Here is a 23907-nt window from a genome sequence, read left to right as displayed (position 1 = left end):
CTCATAACGCCTGTTCTACGCTCGGCCTTTGTGTGTCCAGCCCCCGTCCTTGTCTGTTCAGGTGCCACGTATCCCTGAGATGGTGCAGCCTCTGCCTTCTGCGCCCGGCTGCTCTGTCCTGGCCTGACGTCCTCCAGGTCCATCCTGCCGTGGCAGCTGCAGGACGCCCTTCTCTTTAAAGGCTGAGCGGTACTGAGCGATGTGCACAGAGACGTCCCCATGTCCACTCTCCACGGAGCTGGCGTCCCAACAGCTCGACAGCAGAAACACAAATAGCCTGATCTTTAAACCAGCAAAGGACCTGAATCTTGTTTATTTCTGTGACTCACACGAATGGCCGATAGATACACAAAGAGGTGCTCCCATCAGTGACCACTGCGAGATGCCACGGAGGAGTTGGGCATGTGGGGGAGGGTGACAAGGGGACCCGGCACCTGAGCCTGTGGAGGCTGCAGCCACGGGGAGAGCCACGGGGGCTGGAAGGGGTCGAAGGCCAAGCCCCCGCGTGAGCCAGGGCCCCCCTTGGGATCACAGTGGGCAGAATGGACTGGCCCCCCGGGGGGCACCGGGACCAGCCTGCTGCAGCGCCACCCACGACGTCCAGCTGCGGAAGACTCAGGGTCCTCCTCAGGCCACTCGTCCGCTTCCTGAGGGCTGGAGGGCAGGCTGGCCTCCCACAGCTGTAGCCAGTCCCATAGAGGAGGCCTGCCTGGCCACCCGCCCCTCCCCACGTGAGCCCAAGCAGGCTCCTCTGAAACACTTGGTGACAATATGCCAGGAGCCGGGACTGCGCCAGAGCCCCCGGGGTTCGCGGCAGTGCACGAGCTTCTCTCTCCGAGCCTCAGGGCTCCCCCCTGGAGGCTGGCGCTGAGGGACACGGAGCGGCACCTGGGCACTGCCGTCCACTCAGCCAGCCCTGCTGTCCTCTCAAGGCGAGGTGAGGGTGGCATACACACAGGGCTGTGTTGACCCGTCCTGGGGCGCTCGGGAGGGAAGTGGACCCACATTCCTGGTGAGGGTCCTTGGGTGCAGCTGGACATAGGTCACCTCCTGTGGGCCTTCTGCAGCACGGACCTGCCACGGGGAGGCACACGTGTGGAGCGGGCAGCTGGGCGTGGGCTGGGAGGACAGGCAATGGAGGGAGGGCTCACCTGTGTGTCCAGCTGTCCATGCTCCCTGTACTCATTGTCATCTGAAGGGGAAGATGAGAGGGTGGACCTCCTACACCACAGTCCTCAACGACCCGGCCCACCTCCCAGATATCGGAGCAATACGTTCTCCAGGGGACAGTAATGACCCCAGCAGGGTGGAGCTGGCTCCTGTCTTGCCCTGCCCCAGGCCTCCAGCTGCTTGGCTCCCGCCCCACAGGGCCGCCCTGCTCCCGTCCACTCACATTCATCTTCCCCATGGACGTCAGAGGCAGGGCTGGAGCTGAGGGGAAGGGGGGAGGGGTGTCATGGAAAGTCCCGGAGAGGACTCATAGGATCTCTGAGGTTTTTATTGGGGGAGTCTGAACGGTCCTACCTCACGTCCCACACTGGGCTCTTGGTCCCACCGTCAGTCACCCCTAGGAAGGGACAACGGTCAGTCTGGAAGGGAGCGGCCAGCCCCGGCCCACAGTCCTCCCCGATTCACCTTTAGCCCCAGGACATACTGCGTCTGGCCCGACGTTGCCCTCGGTGTCGGCAGAGGCAGAGGCCCAGGAGGAGGAGGCAGAGGCCCAGGAGGACGGCAGCGGCGGCCGAGACCCCAACCACAAGGGGACTAGGTGGACCTGGGGGTTCACGCACAGTGAGGATCCACCTGCACCTGCGGCACTGATCACCCCTAAACTATACCTTCCACGGAGGGTCGCTGGCCTCGAGGGGACAGCAGTGAACCCTCCCGCCAAGGCTGTCAAGCAACAGGTGAAGCCTGGCCTCCCCCAGGGACAGGCTGTGACAGACACCCACAGCAGCACCACAGAGGCCCTGTGAGGGGAGCTGAGCCCTGAGGGGAGGGACACCCAGGTCTCCACCCTGCAGGGAGTGCTTCTGCCAGGGGACACTTCCCCCAGCTCAGGGGAGGAGCTCTGTGGCCCTGGACAGCACTCCACAGTGTGAGGGAGGGAGGCCCTGGACGTGAGCGCTCAGCCTGGCCAGGGCAGTGCTGGGACCTCGGAGGCCACAGAGCACCTCTAGGTCTAAGCACCCCCGCCCCAGGGGGTCGACCAGCAACGGACAGCTGTGGCTCTCGGCCTGGCTCCCTGGTGCTGGGTGGAGTGAGAGGCCAGTGAGGGAAAATCACAAGGACCAGGTGACAGGTCACCTTGGTGTGACAGTGTGATGGTCGGAGAACTGAGGGTGTCAAGACTGGCAGATAAGGCTGTGGGCACCAGGCAAGATGACCCTGAAGGCGCCCTCCAGCGAGGGCAGGGGAGTTCTGCTTCCATGAGAGGCCGGGGAGGAGGCCTGGACACCTGTCCGTCAGGAGCTCTGCGGCTGGCCACTGGAGTCAGAGAAGGACAGCCCTTGGACGTGTGCTGCAGGCCACAGGATTCTTTTTGACTAGAGCTATGAGGCTAGGGGCGTCCATGGAGACTAACCTACTCAGCTGTCCCCGCCCAGCGCTCCTGTCCCCAGTGGCCAGACGTGAGCACCAGCCATCTCCATCTCCTCCTCCACTGACCTGGCCCTCCTCCTGGGGGCCAGCTGCACATGTCCACCCTAACCCAGGCCACTGTCACACTGACCAGTCACGTCAGAAGGCCCCAGCAGGGTCACTCACCCCTCTGTGCTCGTGTCCCCTGGGTCACCCTGGCTGGAGCATGTCCCCTCCCTGACACCTGAGAAGTCCCAGCTGCCCAGAAAGGGGAAGGCCTGGGGACTCGGCCACCGGAGCAAAGGCAGGAGCTGTACCTCCCTGGCCAGCCTGCAGGGTCCTGGACATAAGTCCATCCTGGACATCCTGCATAGATGACCATCCACTGTGTCCACCCACAAATGGCCACTCTGAGGTACAACGGCTGTCACAGCATCACACAGAAGGGGACCCAGAAATTCACCTACTTGAAGAAACTTCAGAGACATTTGTAACACTTGTGTCACCAGTTAGTGACATGCTGACTGTCCCCACACAGAGAGGGACTGAGGGGAGGGACTGCAGGAGGTGACAGGCACCAACCGACCACTCCATCACTGGGGACTCTGGTCCACGAGCCTGCCACTAGGTCAGGGAGCATCTCCCCATGGATGGGGAAGGACATCTCGGCCCCAGCCACTTACTCACATCTGCCCCAAATTGTCACAATGAATATGTAAGTGCTCAGGGTCCAGAAATCACACAGAGTGACCACGGCCAGGACCGGGTGAGGGCACCACCACACAGAGTGGGGAACGACCTGAACGTCTCGAGACACCCCTGTCCAGGGCAAAGGCACAGCGGTCAGACACGCACTCACCTGTGACCAGGAGCTCAAGGGGGTCACTGGGCAGAGACCAGAGGCGGGGTTTGTCCCTGGAGGAGAAATAGCACCTGTAGGTGCCCCCATGGGCCAGGGTCACAGGGGACATGAGGAACGAGCTGTGGTTCTGGTGGGAGCAGGTCTGGGGCAGGGAGGCTGCTCTGTCTCTGCACAGAATGAAGACGTCATAGGAATAAGTTGTGTGACAGAGCAGAGTCACCTGTCCCCCTGAGGCCACCTGGGGGCCAGGCTCAGCAGACAGGGAGGGCTTCTCCTTGTACATTCCTGGAAGAAAACAGATCCAGCTTTAAGACCACCATGAAATGAACCCTCGCTCCCCTGCTCTGGTGTCGGAGGAGGGGGATGACCCAGGAGCTGCTGACCTGGATGAACTTCAGGGATCAGGGGACAAAACACAAACTCCTCCCACTTTCAGGACCCAGGACGGGGGTGGCTGTACATGGAGGGAGGCTGAGCACCCCCAGGACCTGCAGCCCCTCTCTGGGCAGCTGGGACCCCAGTCAGCACACAGGAGGGGACCCACACAGTGGGCAGAGACCCTGGGCAGGGTCTGTGCTGGGCACACCTGGGCCAGTGAGGTGGGCGGCAGAGTGTGTGGCTGGGGACAGTGTCCTTGGCTCTTCTTCCCCAGTCACCACCAGCTCCAGTGGGTCACTGTGTCCTGATGAGCGTCCTTCCGTCCAGTATTCACAGTGGTAAGTCCCAGACTGGCCCTCTGTCACCTGCTGGAGGGAGAACTGGGCCACCTCTGGGGCTCCCTGTGGGTCTCTGTCACACCACAACTTAGTTTCCACATGATACAGACACAACTGTGTCACCCCTGGAGGAATCCTGCAGATGATGGTCACAGCACTGCCGTGGGGAACCAGAGATCCTGGCTCTGCCCAGATGGAGGGCGTCCCTGGGAGAAGCAGAAGAGCCCCGTCACCTGTGACCTGGTGTCAGGAGGGCCCCATCCAGGGCTCTGCCCCAGCCCATCCTGGGGGGCGAGAGGGTGACCTGGGTGTGAATCCAGCCACGCCTCCCTGAGTGGTGTCCTGGGCAGGGAGGGACCTCCACCCCCCACCAGGAAGGAGGGTCATCTTTTAGACCTAAATTGCCCTCAACAGGACGTCACCAAGCCTGTGACCCGAGACCCTCCCTGGCCCCCTGGCGCCCCGTCAGCGTCTGCCCAGCACAAGCTGCGTCCTGGGCTGGCTCCCGTGATCTGCAAACTGCAGCCCGTGGAGGGTTCTGGGCTGCATCCTCCAGTCTGTCCCCCTTTCCTGCATATTCCCACTCCTGGGCACCCCACAACTGTCAACCACTGTCTCTCCTATCACTATCACTGTCACCTGTCACCTCCATCTACCAGGGTTTACCTAGATAGCTCCTGTCAATCATCCACCACCTAGCTATGCCTGTCACCCATGTGTCCCCTGAGTCTACACCCCCAGATGCTCATCAACGTCTGCACTCACGCCTGCTCCCTAAACCTGCTCACCTGCACCCCAGGCGAGTTCACCCCACTGTCAACAGCCCCAGAGAAAGGTTCACTGACCATGGCCCAAGTGAGCTCCTTCTGAATTGAAAAGTCCTCATCGCTGGCTAACCCCAGAATGAGAAGAGCAATCGAGAGCAAGAAGATGGATGTGGGAGGCGCCAAGACACCTGGTCCTCACCTCACTACAGCAAAGGGCCTGGTCCTGGCACCAAGACAGACAGAGACAGATGGGACAGCCTGGAAGTCACAGAGACAAGCCCCCACATCTACAGTCCCCTGATGAGGACCAAGGTGCCCAGGACACACAGGGCAGGAAAGCAGCCTTTGCCACCAAGGGTGCAGGGACAACGGGCTGTCCACATGGGGAGGAGGGAACTAGACCCCGCCTGTCACCCTGCACAGTCACCTCATGTGGGCCACAGACCTGGGAATCAGACCAGAAACCATGCACCTGCTGGAAGCCCACGGAGGCTCAGGTCAGCCCTCAACATCCTGGTGCAGGCCCAAGGCCTTAGCAGACCTGACCCAGGAGGAGACCCAGAATCAGGAAGTGGGTGACATCAGGAAGAGCACAGCCCAGCAGGGGAGCCACCATGAGGGAGAGGAGCTGCAGTCGGGGACAGGGAAGAAATACAAGTGCCAACGAATGTGGGGACAGCCAGCGCCTGGCAACCAGGGGACTGCAAACCACGACACCAAGTCTCCTCCTCCCGGAATCAGAACAGCAACAACCAAGGGCGCAGTGAGACATGCTGCCAGGTGGTGGGGAAGAGGGGCCCTCGCACACTGCCCTGGGACTCTGACACTGAGAGAGTCCTCACAACACTACCATGGAACCACTCCAGGGCCCAGCTGCCCACGCCTCGGTATTTATCCCAAAGAACTAAAATCAGCCCACGACAGTGACACAGCCACTTCAGTGTTTATGGCAGCACAGTCCCCACTAGCCAAGCCACGTCACCGGCCCTGTGCCCATGAGCAGATGGAAGAAGAAAAGACGGTGAATATACACAGAGGAGTATTACTCAGCCATCAAGAAGAAGGAGATAGGGCATTGTGGAGGAGTGGGAGTGGAGACCATTATGTAAGTGAAAGAGCCAGTCAGACAGGGAGGGCCTGGGTTTTCTCTCTATGCAGAGGTAGAGCAGAGTAAGGGAGGAAAGGGGGGTCCCCATGACAAGAGAGGGGACCCAGGGAGGAGGCTAGAGGGAGGGGCTGAGGGGTGAAGGGACCAGACCTGCTGTGAGCAGAGTGAGTGCACCACGTGGTCTACCTTCCCCTGGGTCTGCAGAGCCCCAGGTAGAAAGACGCCAAGGAACAGACCCTCCCAGTGCAGGAGGGGGGCAGGGGAGGGGAGGGGAGGCGCTGCTCTGCCTCAGTCCCAGGGCAGGGCCACTGCTGGGGACACCCAGACTGTCCCAGCACACAGGACCACGCGGGGCTCACAGCCAGGGCCCCGGGTCTGAATCAGGAGGGGACGAGGCCTTTAGAGGAGCTGTACCCAGATGCGTGTGTCCATGAGGAGCTGAGGAGGGTCCTGGGGGCGGGGCAGGGAGTGCCCTCAGCCCTGGGAGGCTGGCCTCACCCCACAGGGCAGGCCCACCCCCTCCATGAGCCCTGGGCCTGCGCTCTCCCTCAAGCCCCTGTCCCCACTCAGGAAGGGGAACTGGGCGCAGTGGGGAAGGAGCTGGCAGAGGCCCAGAGCCACACAGGGCCACGCTCTGCATTGTCGGAGCAAGAGGCCCTGAGCTGACCTCTCAGAGAGCAGAGAGCCAGCGCTGCCCAGGTCACCCCAGCAGGACACCACACACAGGAAGCATCATGGCCACCATTCTCAGAGGGACACGGTTTCCCGGGCAAAGTCCCAGCCTCTCCCTGGGTGTCCGTGTCCATGTCTGCTGATTCCATCCAGGACTCTGAGGCCAGGGAGACCCTTTATCATGGACACCACAGTGAAGACCAACACAGGCATCAGCACCATCAGCACAGGCAGAGGGAGGAGGAGGAGGACGGGGAGGAAGAGGGGAAGAGGAGGAGGGGGAGGAGGAGGGGAGGAGGAGGAGGGGAGGGGGAGGAGGCAGAGGCCCAGGAGGACAGCAGCGGCGGCCGAGACCCCAACCACAAGGGGACTAGGTGGACCTGGGGGTTCACGCACAGTGAGGATCCACCTGCACCTGCGGCACTGATCACCCCTAAACTATACCTTCCACGGAGGGTCGCTGGCCTCGAGGGGACAGCAGTGAACCCTCCCGCCAAGGCTGTCAAGCAACAGGTGAAGCCTGGCCTCCCCCAGGGACAGGCTGTGACAGACACCCACAGCAGCACCACAGAGGCCCTGTGAGGGGAGCTGAGCCCTGAGGGGAGGGACACCCAGGTCTCCACCCTGCAGGGAGTGCTTCTGCCAGGGGACACTTCCCCCAGCTCAGGGGAGGAGCTCTGTGGCCCTGGACAGCACTCCACAGTGTGAGGGAGGGAGGCCCTGGACGTGAGCGCTCAGCCTGGCCAGGGCAGTGCTGGGACCTCGGAGGCCACAGAGCACCTCTAGGTCTAAGCACCCCCGCCCCAGGGGGTCGACCAGCAACGGACAGCTGTGGCTCTCGGCCTGGCTCCCTGGTGCTGGGTGGAGTGAGAGGCCAGTGAGGGAAAATCACAAGGACCAGGTGACAGGTCACCTTGGTGTGACAGTGTGATGGTCGGAGAACTGAGGGTGTCAAGACTGGCAGATAAGGCTGTGGGCACCAGGCAAGATGACCCTGAAGGCGCCCTCCAGCGAGGGCAGGGGAGTTCTGCTTCCATGAGAGGCCGGGGAGGAGGCCTGGACACCTGTCCGTCAGGAGCTCTGCGGCTGGCCACTGGAGTCAGAGAAGGACAGCCCTTGGACGTGTGCTGCAGGCCACAGGATTCTTTTTGACTAGAGCTATGAGGCTAGGGGCGTCCATGGAGACTAACCTACTCAGCTGTCCCCGCCCAGCGCTCCTGTCCCCAGTGGCCAGACGTGAGCACCAGCCATCTCCATCTCCTCCTCCACTGACCTGGCCCTCCTCCTGGGGGCCAGCTGCACATGTCCACCCTAACCCAGGCCACTGTCACACTGACCAGTCACGTCAGAAGGCCCCAGCAGGGTCTCTCACCCCTCTGTGCTCGTGTCCCCTGGGTCACCCCTGGCTGGAGCATGTCCCCTCCCTGACACCTGAGAAGTCCCAGCTGCCCAGAAAGGGGAAGGCCTGGGGACTCGGCCACCGGAGCAAAGGCAGGAGCTGTACCTCCCTGGCCAGCCTGCAGGGTCCTGGACATAAGTCCATCCTGGACATCCTGCATAGATGACCATCCACTGTGTCCACCCACAAATGGCCACTCTGAGGTACAACGGCTGTCACAGCATCACACAGAAGGGGACCCAGAAATTCACCTACTTGAAGAAACTTCAGAGACATTTGTAACATGTGTGTCACCAGTTAGTGACATGGTGACTGTCCCCACACAGAGAGGGACTGAGGGGAGGGACTGCAGGAGGTGACAGGCACCAACTGACCACCCCATCGCTGGGGACTCTGGTCCACGAGCCTGCCACTAGGTCACGGAGCATCTCCCCATGGATGGGGAAGGACATCTCGGCCCCAGCCACTTACTCACATCTGCCCCAAATTGTCACAATGAATATGTAAGTGCTCAGGGTCCAGAAATCACACAGAGTGACCACGGCCAGGACCGGGTGAGGGCACCACCACACAGAGTGGGGAACGACCTGAACGTCTCGAGACACCCCTGTCCAGGGCAAAGGCACAGCGGTCAGACACGCACTCACCTGTGACCAGGAGCTCAAGGGGGTCACTGGGCAGAGACCAGAGGCGGGGTTTGTCCCTGGAGGAGAAATAGCACCTGTAGGTGCCCCCATGGGCCAGGGTCACAGGGGACATGAGGAACGAGCTGTGGTTCTGGTGGGAGCAGGTCTGGGGCAGGGAGGCTGCTCTGTCTCTGCACAGAATGAAGACGTCATAGGAATAAGTTGTGTGACAGAGCAGAGCCACCTGTCCCCCTGAGGCCACCTGGGGGCCAGGCTCAGCAGACAGGGAGGGCTTCTCCTTGTACATTCCTGGAAGAAAACAGATCCAGCTTTAAGACCACCGTGAAATGGACCCTTGCTCCCCTGCTCTGGTGTCGGAGGAGGGGGATGACCCAGGAGCTGCTGACCTGGATGAACTTCAGGGATCAGGGGACAAAACACAAACTCCTCCCACTTTCAGGACCCAGGACGGGGGTGGCTGTACATGGAGGGAGGCTGAGCACCCCCAGGACCTGCAGCCCCTCTCTGGGCAGCTGGGACCCCAGTCAGCACACAGGAGGGGACCCACACAGTGGGCAGAGACCCTGGGCAGGGTCTGTGCTGGGCACACCTGGGCCAGTGAGGTGGGCGGCAGAGTGTGTGGCTGGGGACAGTGTCCTTGGCTCTCCTCACCTGTCACTACCAGCTCCAGTGGGTCACTGTGTCCAGATGAGCGTCCTTCCGTCCAGTATTCACAGTGGTAAGTCCCTGACTGGTTGTGTGTCACCTGCTGGAGGGAGAACTGGGCCACCTCTGGGGCTCCCTGTGGGTCTCTGTCACACCACAACTTAGTTTCCACATGATACAGACACAACTGTGTCACCCCTGGAGGAATCCTGCAGACGATGGTCACAGCACTGCCGTGGGGAACCAGAGATCCTGGCTCTGCCCAGATGGAGGGCGTCCCTGGGAGAAGCAGAAGAGCCCCGTCACCTGTGACCTGGTGTCAGGAGGGCCCCATCCAGGGCTCTGCCCCAGCCCATCCTGGGGGGCGAGAGGGTGACCTGGGTGTGAATCCAGCCACGCCTCCCTGAGTGGTGTCCTGGGCAGGGAGGGACCTCCACCCCCCACCAGGAAGGAGGGTCGTCTATTAGACCTAAATTGCCCTCAACAGGACGTCACCAAGCCTGTGACCCGAGACCCTCCCTGGCCCCCTGGAGCTCCACTCCAGTCTCCATTGAAGAGTGGCCTCCCTCCCTGGGCTGCCTCCTGTCTTTGGCAAACTTGAGGCTTCAGAGTGTCTAGGCTCCGTCCTGCAGTCTCTCTGTCTATCCTCACATCCTGGTGGTGGAAAGCCCCCTGACCAGGGTCGGACCCTCACATCTGGGGCTGGGCTTTGCTGAGGGATCCCCCAGGAGCTCGGGAATGCCTGCCTGAGAGAGCTGTGGGCCAAGGTCCAGAGCAGTGACCCTGTGGACCTGAGGCTCAGACTCCGGCTGCCGGGAGGGGAATCTGAGCATGAAGCAGAACCACAATTATTGCAAGTTCTGCCACCTTCAAGCCTCCGTGCTGCGGAGGAGCTGCCCCACAGATGAACCCTGTATAGTCAACATGTGTGCTGGCTCAGGGTCACTGCTCCTCCACCAGAGGTCACTGTCCCACCTGCCCAGCTTTCTCTTTATAAATGTGTGTGTATCTTCCGTAAGTCCCCCTGGCCCCTGTCTATATCCTACCCATGAGTCTCACCTGTCCACCATCAGTGAGTCTCTGTCCATCATCTGTCACTATCCACCCACAGAGTCCTGTCAGTCATCATCACTAGCTATACCTGCCATCCATGTATCTCCTGAGTATGCTCACCTGACTCTTCATCTACGTATGCACACACACCTGCACCCTGAAACCACTCACCTGAACCCCAGACTAGTCAGCCCCACTGTAAACCAGTCACAATGCAAAGGTTCAACTAATTACACCTAAATTGAACTTCTGTTCAAATCCAAAGACCTCATCTTCTGGGCAAAAACCTAGAATAATCAAAGCAGTCCTGAGCAGGAAGAGCAACACTGGAGTCATCCCAGTACCTGATCCCAACCACGCCCAGAGCTACAGGAACACAACTGCACCAAACTGCACAAGAACAGGCTCATAGACCTGGTACAGGACAGAAGACACAGGACAGACCCACAGAGACACAGTCCCCTGATGAGGACCAAGGTGCCCAGGACACACAGGGCAGGAAAGCAGCCTTTGCCACCAAGGGTGCAGGGACAACGGGCTGTCCACATGGGGAGGTGGGAACTAGACCCGACCTGTCACCTTGCACAGTCACCTCATGTGGACCTCAGACCTGGGAATCAGACCAGAAACCATGCACCTGCTGGAAGCCCACGGAGGCTCAGGTCAGCCCTCAACATCCTGGTGCAGGCCCAAGGCCTTACCAGACCTGACCCAGGAGGAGACCCAGAATCAGGAAGTGGGTGACATCAGGAAGAGCTCAGCCCAGCAGGGGAGGCACCGAGAGGGAGAGGAGCTGCAGTCGGGGACAGGGGCAGGAGCTGGCAGAGGCCCAGAGCCACACAGGGCCACGCTCTGCATTGTCGGAGCTAGAGGCCCTGAGCTGACCTCTCAGAGAGCAGAGAGCCAGCGCTGCCCAGGTGACCCCAGCAGGACACCACACACAGGAAGCATCACGGGCCCATTCTCAGGAGAAAGTGGGTCCCCGGCAAAGTCCTAGCCCTGGCCCTGAGTGTCCATGTCCATCTCTGCTGTAGCCAGGCAGATCCCTGGATGCCAGGAGAGACCCCCTCAAGACGGACACCTCAGTGAAGACTACCCTGAACAGAGACTGTGGACCCAGCACCTGGCAGGACCCTGGCAGGAGTCCGAGGCTCCACTTCCCCCCAGGCCCACCCTGCCAGGCCCAGAGCTGCCCAGGGCTGAAGGGGACACTCACCTTCCTGGGCCTGGGTCCTTTGCTCCAGGAAAAGCACTGCAATACAGGGGCCTGGTGAGAGGGCAGCGCCCGGGACCCGGGACCCCTCCCCTGAGCTCGGGCCCAGACCTGCTGCAGACGCTGGGCCGTGGGTGATCCGGCCAGCCCCTGGCCAGGACCCGGGGGGAGTCCCCAGGAGGACCAGGCCGGGCCTCTCCAGCTGCACCCTCCCACCCCAGCTCGTCCCCTCCGCGCTCACCTAGTCCCAGCAGCACAGAGACCCCTGTGGCCATGGCCGAGCCTGGGCCCAGGTCCCCTCACACCCAGCTGGCCGCTCAGGAGCCTCATGGGACACACCCAGGGCTGGAGCCCCTCCTCACACGATGGTGACACTGGCTGCCACACAGGAAGGGGAGGGCTCCTGGCGCAGGACGGGCTCTGCCCCAGCCAGCACCCCTCAGGCTGGGTCTCAGTTCCTCCCAGGGTTTCCTCCTCTGGTCCTCGGGCCTCAGAGACGTGGGAGGGGTGCCCACGCCCTGACCAGGGCTCACGGCCTGCTCAGGGGGAGGAGGCCCCTGCTTCCTCCTAAGACTGGGGACTCTGGGTGGGCTGAGGCCGACCCCACTCTGGGACTGTGCAGGAAGGGCCTGTGGGGCCCAGGAGGGCGGTGACAGCCAGCCTCTCACTGCTGGGACCACACACCCAGGGACAGCCCCTGAGGAAGGAGAGGGGCCTGGGTCCAGCTTCAGAGGTTCCAGGCTCTGGGCAGGGAGCCGCTGCTCGGGCCTCAGGTGAGGCGGGACACGTGGTGGACGGGAGCAGAGGACACTGTGGCTCAGGGCAGCCAGGGAGGAGAGAGGAGGTGTGGGAGCGAGTCCCCTGAGGACACATCCCGTGTCCACCCAGCCAGTGCCCACCCCCCAGATGTCCACCGAGTCCTCAGGGTCCACTGGGTCCCCAGAAGCCCACCTCTGAGCGCAGGAGGCTTCGGGACACTGCAGACCCTAACGCTGGGTTTCCCTCTGCAGCCAAGGTGACCCTGGGCTCCGCCTCGCCCACACAGACCACGCCTCCTGGTGGATGGCTCCAGGCCTTTCCTGAGGTCCAGCTGCTGAGCTGCTACCTCCTCCCCCCTCACTGCACACCCAAGAGTCAGCCAATGGTCACCCTGTATCTCTGTCTTGGGGACCACCTGGTGGCTCTCTGGTGGCACCCACACAGAGATGCAGCTACCACATCTCTAGGTGCATCCAGCTGATGGACCTCTCAAGGTCACTGTGCCCAGCACCAACCATCCAAGCACCTCACCCCCTCCTGTCTCCCTTGTCACCCTCCTCACTACGTGACCCTTTGTCCTTCAAGGACAGAGGGACCCGCTGTGCAGGCCACTTGCTGCTCACTCACCACAGCGGGTCACAGCACCAGGCCTGCACAGCCAGCCCCTTGTGTCCACCTGCTGTGTGCAAAGGGACAGGCGCATGGAGAGCTGGGGCTCTCGGGAGCCGCGGGCCACAGGGAGGCGAGGGCAGCCCTGGCGCTCACAGCTGGGGGGTCTCAGCTGGGCCCCTCTGTGGCTGCTGGGCGCTGACCAGGGCCTCTGAATGTGGAGCGTGGAGAGGAGCCTCTGGGCTGAGCCTCTCTAGAAACCAAGAGAGGAAGGGTCCATGTCAGCAGGAGGACAGCGCCCGAGGCTGTGGGTGACAGGGAGCAGGGGCCTCTGAACCAGGCAGGGCCAGTCCCTGGAGGAGCCCTCACTACCACAAAGCCAGCGTCACCACGAAGCCAGCGTCACCGTGGGCCAGTGTGCCTGACGCATTGGATCCTGGTGGGCATGAGCTCCCGGGTGAGGGTGTCCCCCACATTTCTGTCATGGGTTGGGCGGCTAGTGAGGAAGAACAGGGGCCTCTCTCCCACTCTTGCCTGCGTGTGCGGGGCGCGCTATCCTGGTTGCTGTTACCTGCTCCTTAGGTTCCCACGTAATGAGGTCCAGCGGCATCTGCTGTCCTGGTCAGGATACTCTGCTGCTTCGTGTCCCCCAGATTCATCCATCCTACTGCCAATGGCCGGATCTGCATGAAGTCTTGGTGCGTGTCATGATTTCTTGGCTGTTTCCGAATCCTGGCTTTCGGGGGATGGGGGTGCTGGGAAGAGCCTGGGGCCCATTCGTCTCTGGTGGTGGTGGCTTCGTGTCCTTTAGAGCTACACCAGCAGAGGGGTGGCTGGGCCTTGTGGCAGCTCCATTTTCAGTGTCTTGGGGAGCCCCACCTGTTTTCGGCTACCCTATCTACACACCCACCAACAGAGGACCAGGACCCTTCTCAGTAAAAGAAACAATCTGTGAGGTGAACAGAGCCCACATCCTGGGAGCCAATCTTTACCCCTTAGACATCAGATAGAGCACTGATCTCTAGGTGTACCAAGAACTCAAAAAGCTGAGCACCAAAAAACAAATAACCCAATCAATCTGAGAGGTGAACAGACACCTCTCAGAAGAGCATATACAATCAATCAACAAATATATGAAAAAAATGCTCATCATCTCTAGCAATTAGAGAAATGCAAATCAAAACTACTCTAAGATAATCATCTCACTCCCGTCAGAATGGCAGCTATTATGGAGACAAACAGCAATAAGTGTTGGTGAGGATGTGGGGAAAAGGCACACTCACATATGCTGGTAGGACTGCAAACTGGTGCAGCCAACATGGAAAGCAGTATGGAGACTCCTTGGAAATCTGGGAATGGAACCTCCATTTGACCCAGCTATCCATCTCCTCTGTCTATACCCAAAGGACTTAAAAACAACATACTACAGGGACACAGCCACATCAATGTTTATAGCAGCACAATTCACAATAGCTAAACTATGGAGCCAACCTAGATGCCCTTCAGTGGATGAATGGATAAAAAAAAATGTGGCATATATACACAATGGAATATTACTCAGCAATAAAAGAGAATAAAATCATGGCATTTGCAGGTAAATGGTCGGAGTTGGAGAAGATATGCTAAGTGAAGTTAGCCAATCCCAAAAAACTAAATGCCAAATGTTTTCTCTGATATAAGGGGGTGATTCATAGTGGGGTAGGGAGGGGGAGCATGGGAGGAATATACGAACTCTAGATAGGTCAGAGAGGTGGGAGGGAAAGGCAGGGGACGGGGGGTAGAAATGATGGTGGAATGTGGTGATCATTATTATCCAAAGTACAGGTGTGAAGACACGAATTGGTGTCAACATACTTTATATACAACCAGAGATATGAAAAATTGTGCTGTATAAGTGTAATAAGAATTGTAATGTATTCTGCTGTCATTTATTTTTAAAATCAATTTTAAAAAGAATGAACAAAAAAAAAAAAGATGACGTTGTGGCTTAGACGTGCTTTTACAAGGTCCACAAGCTGGACACTGGTCTCCTTGTGGCAGGGCTGAGCCATTAAGGGGCGGGACCTCTGGGAAACAGCGGATCTCCAGCCCACCCTCAGGCCTCCTTGGTGGACTGGCTGGACTCCCACAGTGGCTGGTCCCGGGAGTGAGCGAGCCCTAGGAGACTGCCAAAAGCCAGGCCACCCACGGGCTGGGTCCTCTGCCTGGAGCCAGCTCCCTCTGCACTTCTGCAAGCTGCCACACAGCCAAGGAGACCCCAGGCAGGACCAGCGTCATGCCCCCAGCCAGCCACCAGAATAAACAAACAAAGCCATAAACCTTTGTAGCATTGTAAGTGATGACCTAATCCCCTCCTAAGATTGGAAGCCATCTCATCACAAAGTCGTGAAAAGGTGATTTCTGTTTTGCTATAAATCACTGCGATTTCTGAACTTGCTTGGAATGCCTGCCCGTGCCTTGAACTCACCCACGCCTGGCTCCCCTGGCAGATAACAACCCTCTCTGAACCTTAATGGCTCATGAATTCTGGTGTTGGGGTCTAAATTCGCTCCCTACGTGCTGAACCATTTAGACCACTAACCTACTACCTGCCTTTGTGTTAGGTCAGAATCCTGCTGTCTGTAAGTTCTCAAGACACCCCGCCTTTTGCAACTTTCTGTGCTATAAAGCTGCGCTCCTGGAGAGCTGGGGTGCTGTTCTCTGACCCAAGGATTTCGGGAGAGGGACAGCCCCGGCTGGTCAGAATTACAGGCTTGCTTTAATTTGATTTAAAATTGGAGTAGGTGGTCTTTTCTTTGTATCGTGGTTTAACAGTAAGTTTCCCAGCATCTGGGAACCTGTTGTAGCAACAAAAACCAAATAGGATGGACAGTGGGTTTGTCTGCTCAGATCGCTGACCCCAGACACCAGGGTGAGGCTCAGGGCACACTGAAGTAGACAGGATGCTCCAGGTGACCTGCAGCTCTAGGGGCACGGGGATGGCCGTCCACCTGCAGGTCCACACATGCAGATGCACAGTTGTGAGTGCTAACGGGAATTCGGGGGGCTTTCTGGGCTCCACCTGCATGTCCACAGAGGCATGGCAGATGCTGCACAGCCCCTCCAGGGACCAGTCTCACCGTCCAGTCCCCACATTGTGCCAGCTGAGGTCCCTTGCTGGACCTTCACTGCTGACTCCTTCCTGGACCCCCTCCCTCCTCCCCCTTCCTCCCGCTCACTGGCCTCCTGGCTGTGGGACACTCTTGTCCGCCCTTCCTGGAATTACAAGCCCCAAGCACCAAGCGCCGCTGTGGCCCCAGGGTCCCGGGCATGTCCACACACCCTGGACGTCGATCCCATGACCACCCCTCTCCTGTCCTGGGTGCTCCTCACCAGCTTGCTGGCAGAGAGGGGGGCGCACCAAGACGTCTCCTGGGTGAAGATGCCCCGCCACCTCCCTGTCCTCCTGCCGTCCAGCTGCAGCAAGGCCCGGGCAGGTGTGGGGGGACCACGCAGGGGGTGGGTGCCCTCAGCGCTCTCACAGCCCAGCTCAGGAAGCCCCTGGGTGCAGGTGACACACGGCCACGTGGCCAGATTCAGCGGGCCTCCCCCAGAGACTCTCATGGCTCAGCACCCACCCTGGATGTGATGAGGGGCCACATGACATATGGCCCAAGTGTCCCACAGGGCAAGAAGGTCCCTCACACCTGTGCTGACATCCTCCTCAGTCTCACCTGGGACAGAGACGCTGCTGCAGTCAGGGACATTAAGTGAGACCAAAATCTCCAGGGGGTCCCTGGGCAGAGACCAGAGGCCAGGTCTGTCCCTGGAGGAGACAGAGCACCTGTAGGTGCCCCCGGGGGCCAGGCTCACAGGGGACATGAGGAACGAGCTGTGGGCCTGGTGGGAGCAGGTCTGGGGCAGGGAGGCTGCTCTGTCTCTGCACAGAGTGAAGACGTCATAGGAATAAGCTGTGTGACAGAGCAGAGCCACCTGTCCCCCTGAGCCACCAGGGACCTGGGCTGAGCAGATGGGCAGGGCATTTCCTCATATGTTAGGAGGGAGCCGTGCCCATGTCACCGTCCTGTGGTCTGACCCGAGAGAGGGAGGACAGAGTCAAGGGGAGTTTAACCCCAGGTTAGGAGTCACTAGGACAGAAACCAAACTTCTCTTCTTACTTTTTGTGACCCAGAATGAGAAGAATCAGTGCTGTCCCAAGAGGTGTCGGGGCAGAGGGAGCAGAGACGGAGGGCAGGTCTGTGCTGGGCACACCTGTGGGGCCAGCTGTCCCTCACCTGTCCACCCTCTCCAGTGGGTCACCACACCGTGGCCAGGCTCCCTTCTTCCCATGCGCCCAGCAGGATGCCCCCGCATGGACAGGAACCCCCTGGAGGCAGACCTCGCCCACTTCCTGGTCTCCCCGGGGGCCCTCTCTGATGTCTGCTCTATGCAGACCTAACAGTCACATCTAGGCTCTGCAGAGGAGGTCACAGAACTTCCCTGACGGTCACTGGAGCAGAGCTGCGCTTACCAAGCATCCTGAAGTCCGAGGCCCAGGTTCCAGGCGTGGGTGTGGGGAAGCCACTGGCTTCCTGACCCTGTGAGCAGTGAAGTCAGACCTGCTCGGAGTCAGGGCACCGATGACATTAGCCCGCCTCCCAGGTGGGCTCCCCTCGGTTCCTCACCTGCGCGGATCCTTAGTGACCAGGACATTGCAGGGCCCTCCCGAGCTTCCTGGAGTTGGTGTCCGAGCCTCTGGCTTAGCGCTCAGACTTGAGCGTCTCTTCTCTGCGTCCCACCCTCTCACACACACACACACACACGCACACCCCACTTGCTCCAGGCAACGTCACCTCTTCCCCAGGGAATCTCCGCACCCATTCCACCATACCTGCCCGAGCCCAGCCTAGCCCAGCCTGGAGACCAGCCCCTATCCCTAGGAATTTGACTCCTCGAAGTGCCTCAGATAAGTGGATCCCTCACCAGTCCTTCACAACTGGCCTATTTCACGTAGCACACTGGCCTCGAGGCCCATCCACACTGGGGTGGACGTTGCACCTGCTGCCCTCCTGAGGCTGGACAAGACTCTGTGATACACAAGTCCCACAATTTCACTGACCCATCCGGCCCTCCACCAGCCCACTTGGGCTCTAGGTGGGGTGCCAAGGCCAGAGCCTTGTGGCTTGATTTTCCTAGGAGATGGGAGCAGACATGACTTGTGCCCTCTGAGCAGAGGCATCCGAGTGCCCTCTGTGTCCCCTTGAGACCAGCACAAGACAGAGGGGGAGCTGTCCCCTTCCCTAGTGCTGAAGTCGGAGGAGGACTGAACCGGGTTGGCCCGGGCCTGCGCCTGGAACGCATCACCAAGGCCACCTCACGGACACCCTATGAGAAATACGCAAGCTGCTCTGAGAAGCAGGCGCTCCTCCTGACGTGTGACTGCAGCGGAGGAGGCGTGTCCCATTCACTCTGAGAGGAAGCCAGCCATGCGTGAGGCTGCCCTCTGGCAGGGGCCCCTTCCCGTGCCCCACCGACCTCAGCATGCGGACAGGCTAGCCTGCTGCCCCCCCAGTCCACAGCCTCCCCCATGGGGTTCCGCCCTCACAGCCGTCCTTCAAGGCACCCATCGGGTCTCTCTAACCACCCAGATGGGGACCCAACACTGCCCCCCCACAGGCATCATCCGCTGCCATCCCCTCTTTCCCCGGGGAACAAGGAGGAACGGGGCGTCCCGTCCCACCAGCGAGCTCTGTTCCACAGGAGGTCCACCCGCCCCGTGCACAGTTCAGCCACACCTGGGAGGAGCTGTCTGTTCCCTGCCTGCTTCCAGGGCGTTAGGAAGGCGCTGTGTGGAGTCGCTGCAGGACACGCACATGCCACTGAGTCCTGCAGAATGACCCACACCTCAGGTCACATCTCCATGGGAGGCGTGTGCTGACTCTGACGGGAAACGGGCCACTAGGACGGGTCGTAGCCCCGGCTCCGTCACCCACATCCCCAAACACAGCGCCACCTGAGTGACAGGACGGTGTGTGGCACCAGGAGCTGTGGATCCACAGCCAGGAGAGGAAGCAGAACGGCAGCCCTGGTTGTCGCTTCAAGAACAAGCCTGGTCTCTGAAGGTTGGGAGGAGCAGGGCCCCGGAGCTCGGAGGCGGAGGGCTTTATTCCGTGTGAAGCTCCTGAGGTGGAAAGACTAGTGGGGGAGGGGTGGACCTGTGAAGGCGGGTTTGGAGATGGAGCAGACAGATTCTGGAAGGACAGCATCTCCAAGTGCCCGCAGGGGTCCCTCCCTGTACCCCGTGCCTGCTGGCCTCGGTCACATCTGTGAGGCACGTTGGTCATTCCTTGGTCTCAAGCACCCCTTTTCCTGTAACCACAGGAGGCCTTACCCACAAGCCGGCTCTGGGGGTCTCCACGGGGCCCTCTGCGTGGGCGGCATTCCCTCGTGAAACAGGGCTTCCTCCCTGGGTGTGGCGGATGCTGGTGTTGAGAGAAGACGGTGTCATGAGTCCACATTATGAAGGGACACATCCTCAATTGAGGAGAATATGTGCCAAAGTCACTAGGACGTCGCCGAGGCTGGGTGTGACGTTAGTGTCTTTCTGACAGCGAACAGTGATGCTGAAGGAGGGTCAGTTTGCCGGTCAGTCGCCACCCCGCTCCCTTCAGCCTCCAGACCGCCATTTTTCTTGAGACCAAACACCATGCCTTCAATTAAGTTGCAGAGTTCTGATGGGGAGATATTTGAAGTTGACGTAGAAATTGCCAAACAATCTGTGACAATCAAGACCATGTTGGAAGATTTGGGAATGGATGATGAAGGAGATGATGACCCAGTTCCTCTACCAAATGTTAATGCAGCAATATTAAAAAAGGTCATTCAGTGGTGCACACACCACAAGGATGACCCCCCTCCTCCTGAGGATGATGAGAACAAAGAAAAGCGAACAGACGATATCCCTGTTTGGGACCAAGAATTCCTGAAAATTGACCAAGGAACACTTGTTGAACTTATTCTGGCTGCAAACTACTTAGACATCAAAGGTTTGCTTGATGTTATGTGCAAGACTGTTGCCAATATGATCAAGGGGAAAACTCCTGAGGAGATTCGCAAAACCTTCAATATCAAAAATGACTTTACTGAAGAGGAGGAAGCCCAGGTACGCAAAGAGAACCAGTGGTGTGAAGAGAAGTGAAATGTTGTACCTGACACTGTAACACTATAAGGATTGTTCCAAATACTAGTTGCACTGCTCTGTTTATAATTGTTAATATTAGACAAACAGTAGACAAATGCAGCAGCAAATCAATTGTATTAGCATAATATTGTCCTTATTGCATGTGTAGTTTGAGTACAGACTCCAAACCTATGGCTGAATTTCTTTTAGTGTGAGAGAAAGTTTCTTTTTTTCTTTACTCTGAATAAAACTGAACTGTGGGTTCTCTGTAGAAAGTGGCATTTTGGGCTTTCCCTCCTTTTGTAAAGCGATTTCTGCCTAGTTTATTGTCCAGTTAACTTTAGTGAGCTTTTAAAAGTTGGCGTTGTAAATAAAACAACTTGCAAAAGTTTTCTGAAATAGAATTAACAAAATATTATCTTTATTCATGAGTTGGAAACTGGAAAAAGACTACTTGAAGTAAATGTTCTGAGTTGGGGTTGTTAGGATTTCTTCCAGCCTCCTGGAGTCGAGCAGTACCACTGGGATTGATTTGCCTGTATGTAGCAGGATTCCCTTAATTGGACCGAAGGACTCGGGGTTTTTGTTTGTTTTTTGTTTTTTTTAATCAGCTTTGAATATGTTGCCTAGAGACTCAGTTATTACCCAGTTTGTGGATTTGGAGGGGAGAAATGTAACTAGATAGTTTGATAGTCTAAATTCGTAGGGAGCGAATTTAGACCCCAACACCAGAATTCATGTAACTAGATAGATACTTCATTCATGTGGTATGTCATCTTTTATAAATCAGTGTTCCCATATGGGGAAAACTATTCATACTACTTGCATGTAAAAAGTAACTTTTAACATTGAAATGTGTGGCAAAATCCAGAAAACATCATAAGTGCAAGATACTTTCAATAAAAAGTAAGTTATGTAGTAGGTAGTAAAAAAAAAAAAAACTCTATAGTCAAAAAACAGAACTGATCAGCAAAACATTAACCTAGGTCTATATGAGCTCAAAAAACAAAATAGAGCTTCATGATGTGGGAAAGGGTAATAATAAAGTAGATATTGATAAAAGCATCCTGGTTCTGTCGCAGATGTAAGGATAGCCAAACTGGAGTTTTGGATATCAGCTCTTATGGATTTGAGCCAAATCATCTTCTTTTTGGTCTGTAGAAATCACTTTAGTTAATCTCTCTGGAATCCAAATCGGCTGCTGTTCTCCCTGTGGAAATACACAAACAGACCCCCGACTCCAGACAATTACTGGGTCAGGACCTTTCCATTGTCCTGTTAGAATATCCTTCCAAAGTACCTTGGGCTTATGCACATTTTTTGGACACACATGCCTTTCCGCAGCACTAAGCCCTGATGAATCCAAATTTAAAAAGTTTAGAGTAAAAAGGGTTATTTTAAGTTTATCTTTGGGGAATTTATACCCCTTCCCAATTCCTTCTTTTTGTTTTAATAAGTACATTTTAATAGTTTGATGAGCTCTTTCAACTATGCCTTGTCCCTGTGGATTGTATGGGATTCCTGTTATATGAGTAATGCCAAATGATGAGCAAAATTGTTTAAAAGAGGTAGAAGTATAACCAGGGACATTATCTGTTTCTATCTGTTTTGGAATGCCCACAGTGGCAAAATTTTGTAAGCAATGAGCTATAATATCTTTAGTTTTTTCTCCGGCATGAAGGGAGCCCATCAAAAATCCAGAAGAAGTATCAACTGTAACATGCAAATATTTTAATTTTCCAAATTCTGGAAAGTGTGTGATGTCCATCTGCCAAATATGGTTAGGTATCAGTCCTCTAGGATTGACTCCAAGATTACCTTGTGGTAAAAAGGTCACACAATTTTGACATTGTTTTATTATTTGTCTAGCTTGTTCCTTAGTTATTTTAAAATGCTTTTGTAAAGTATTAGCATTGACATGGAACTTTTTATGAAAATTTGTAGCTTCTTCTAATGTAGAGAAAATATGTATGTCATGTGTAGTTTTATCTGCTAAATCATTGCCCAAAGTAAGGGCTCCAGGCAATCCTGTATGTGCCCTGATATGTCCTATAAAGAATGGATCTCTTCTGTCCCAGATTAGACTTTGTATAGTGGAAAGCAAAGAGAAAACAGTAGAGAAAGGGGAAATCCTACCATCATCTTCAAGGGATATTATAGCATTAACTATATACTGACTATCAGAAAATAAATTAAATACAGAATCTTTAAACATCACAAAAGCTTGTAATACTGCATTAAGCTCTACCTTTTGAGCTGATTGTTTGGGTACTAAAAATGTAAAAGTTTGATCAGGTGTAACTATTGTTGCTGTACCATAATTTGACCCATCAGTGAATGTATTTGGAGCATTCATGATAGGTGTTTTTCTTGTCATTTTTGGAAAAATTACAGGATGCGATGACCAAAAAGATAATAAAGGATTAGATGGTTAAGTGGTTATCAAATGAAACATTAGATTTGCACATGATTATTGCCCAAGTATTTAACTCATTAGCTAACTCATCAATTTGATTCATAGTATATGGAGTAATAATTTTATTGGGAGAAATTCCAAACACTCCCTTTGCTGCTTTTATTCCTTTGAGTATTAATTGTCCTACAGCCTCAGGATACCTAATAAGAATAGTGTTAGGAAAATAAGATAAATGTATCCATAATAATGGACCTTCTTGCCAAAATACTCCTGTAGGAATATTTTTTGTTGGTAGTACAATAAATAATAAAGGCAAACTTATATCAATTCTATCCAAATGCATATTTTCCATATATGTTTCAATGATTTTTAATGCCTTTATTGCTTCAGGCATTAACATTCGGGGTGAATTTGGATCTGATGGACCTTTTAGGATATCAAATAAAGGTCCCAACTCTCCTGTTGGTATACCTAGATAAGGCCTTATCCAATTTATGTCTCCTAATAACTTTTGAAAGTCATTAAGTGATTTAAGTTGATCTAGTGTATTTGAATTTTTGGTGGACAGACCATGGTTGAGGATAATAGAACTCCTAAATAATTAATTGGAAAATTTAATTGTACTGTATCTATTGCTATCTCTAGATTATAATTTTTTAATAAGTTTGTAAGTGTGGCATAACATTCTAGCAATGTGTTTTTATCTTTGTGTGCTAATAATACATCATCCATATAGTGAAATATTTGTAGTTCAGGATTTTTATTTCTAAGTGGCTGGATTACTTTGTTAACATAAATTTGACACATAGTTGGGCTGTTAGCCATCCCTTGAGGGAGTACTTTCCATTCATATCTCTGATCAGGACCTTCATGATTCAGTGCAGGGATAGTAAATGCAAAACGTGGACTATCCTCAGGATGAATTGGAATTGAAAAAAAATAATCTTTAATATCTATAGCTAAAACATACCAAGTTTTTGGCAAAGCAGACAATTGAGGAATCCCCGATTGAGCAGGTCCCATAATAACCATCTCGTTATTAATGGCTCTTAAATCTTGCAATAATCTCCATTTACCAGATTTCTTTTTGATGACAAAAATGGGAGTAATATGGGGAGATACAGAAGGTTGTATATGTCCTTCCGCTAATTGTTGTTTGACCAGGTCATGGGCTACTTGTATCTTTTCTTTAGTCAGGGGCCACTGAGGAACCCATACTGGTCTTTCTGATTTCCAAGTAATTTTTATTGTCTCAGTGGCCCTCTCTGAAAATCCAACCCATGTCTGTTCGTTCCTTGATCT

At 55.8% G+C, this 23907-nt stretch overlaps 1 protein-coding gene and 1 pseudogene across 1 annotated transcript in view; one reads left to right on the top strand and one right to left on the bottom strand.

Moving 5' to 3' along the window:
* Window positions 1-414: 414 nt before the first annotated feature.
* Window positions 415-23907, bottom strand: part of LOC143388192 (leukocyte immunoglobulin-like receptor subfamily A member 3) — a 34819-nt gene continuing 11326 nt past the window's right edge. The window contains exons 4-12 of the mRNA XM_077105877.1: window positions 9403-9675; window positions 8752-9039; window positions 4029-4364; window positions 3440-3727; window positions 1655-1774; window positions 1525-1567; window positions 1394-1431; window positions 1152-1192; window positions 415-1074 (exon numbers count right to left, since the gene is read on the bottom strand). Coding sequence (XP_076961992.1) covers window positions 928-1074; window positions 1152-1192; window positions 1394-1431; window positions 1525-1567; window positions 1655-1774; window positions 3440-3727; window positions 4029-4364; window positions 8752-9039; window positions 9403-9675 — 1574 coding nt within the window. The 3' untranslated portion in view covers window positions 415-927. The remainder of the gene's footprint in view (window positions 1075-1151; window positions 1193-1393; window positions 1432-1524; window positions 1568-1654; window positions 1775-3439; window positions 3728-4028; window positions 4365-8751; window positions 9040-9402; window positions 9676-23907) is intronic.
* Window positions 19693-20372, top strand: LOC143388189 (S-phase kinase-associated protein 1 pseudogene; annotated as a pseudogene).

The sequence above is a fragment of the Callospermophilus lateralis genome, chromosome 18 (genome assembly GCF_048772815.1).
Source record: "Callospermophilus lateralis isolate mCalLat2 chromosome 18, mCalLat2.hap1, whole genome shotgun sequence".
Classification (NCBI taxonomy): domain Eukaryota; kingdom Metazoa; phylum Chordata; class Mammalia; order Rodentia; family Sciuridae; genus Callospermophilus; species Callospermophilus lateralis.
This window is presented reverse-complemented; position numbering and strand designations above follow the sequence as displayed.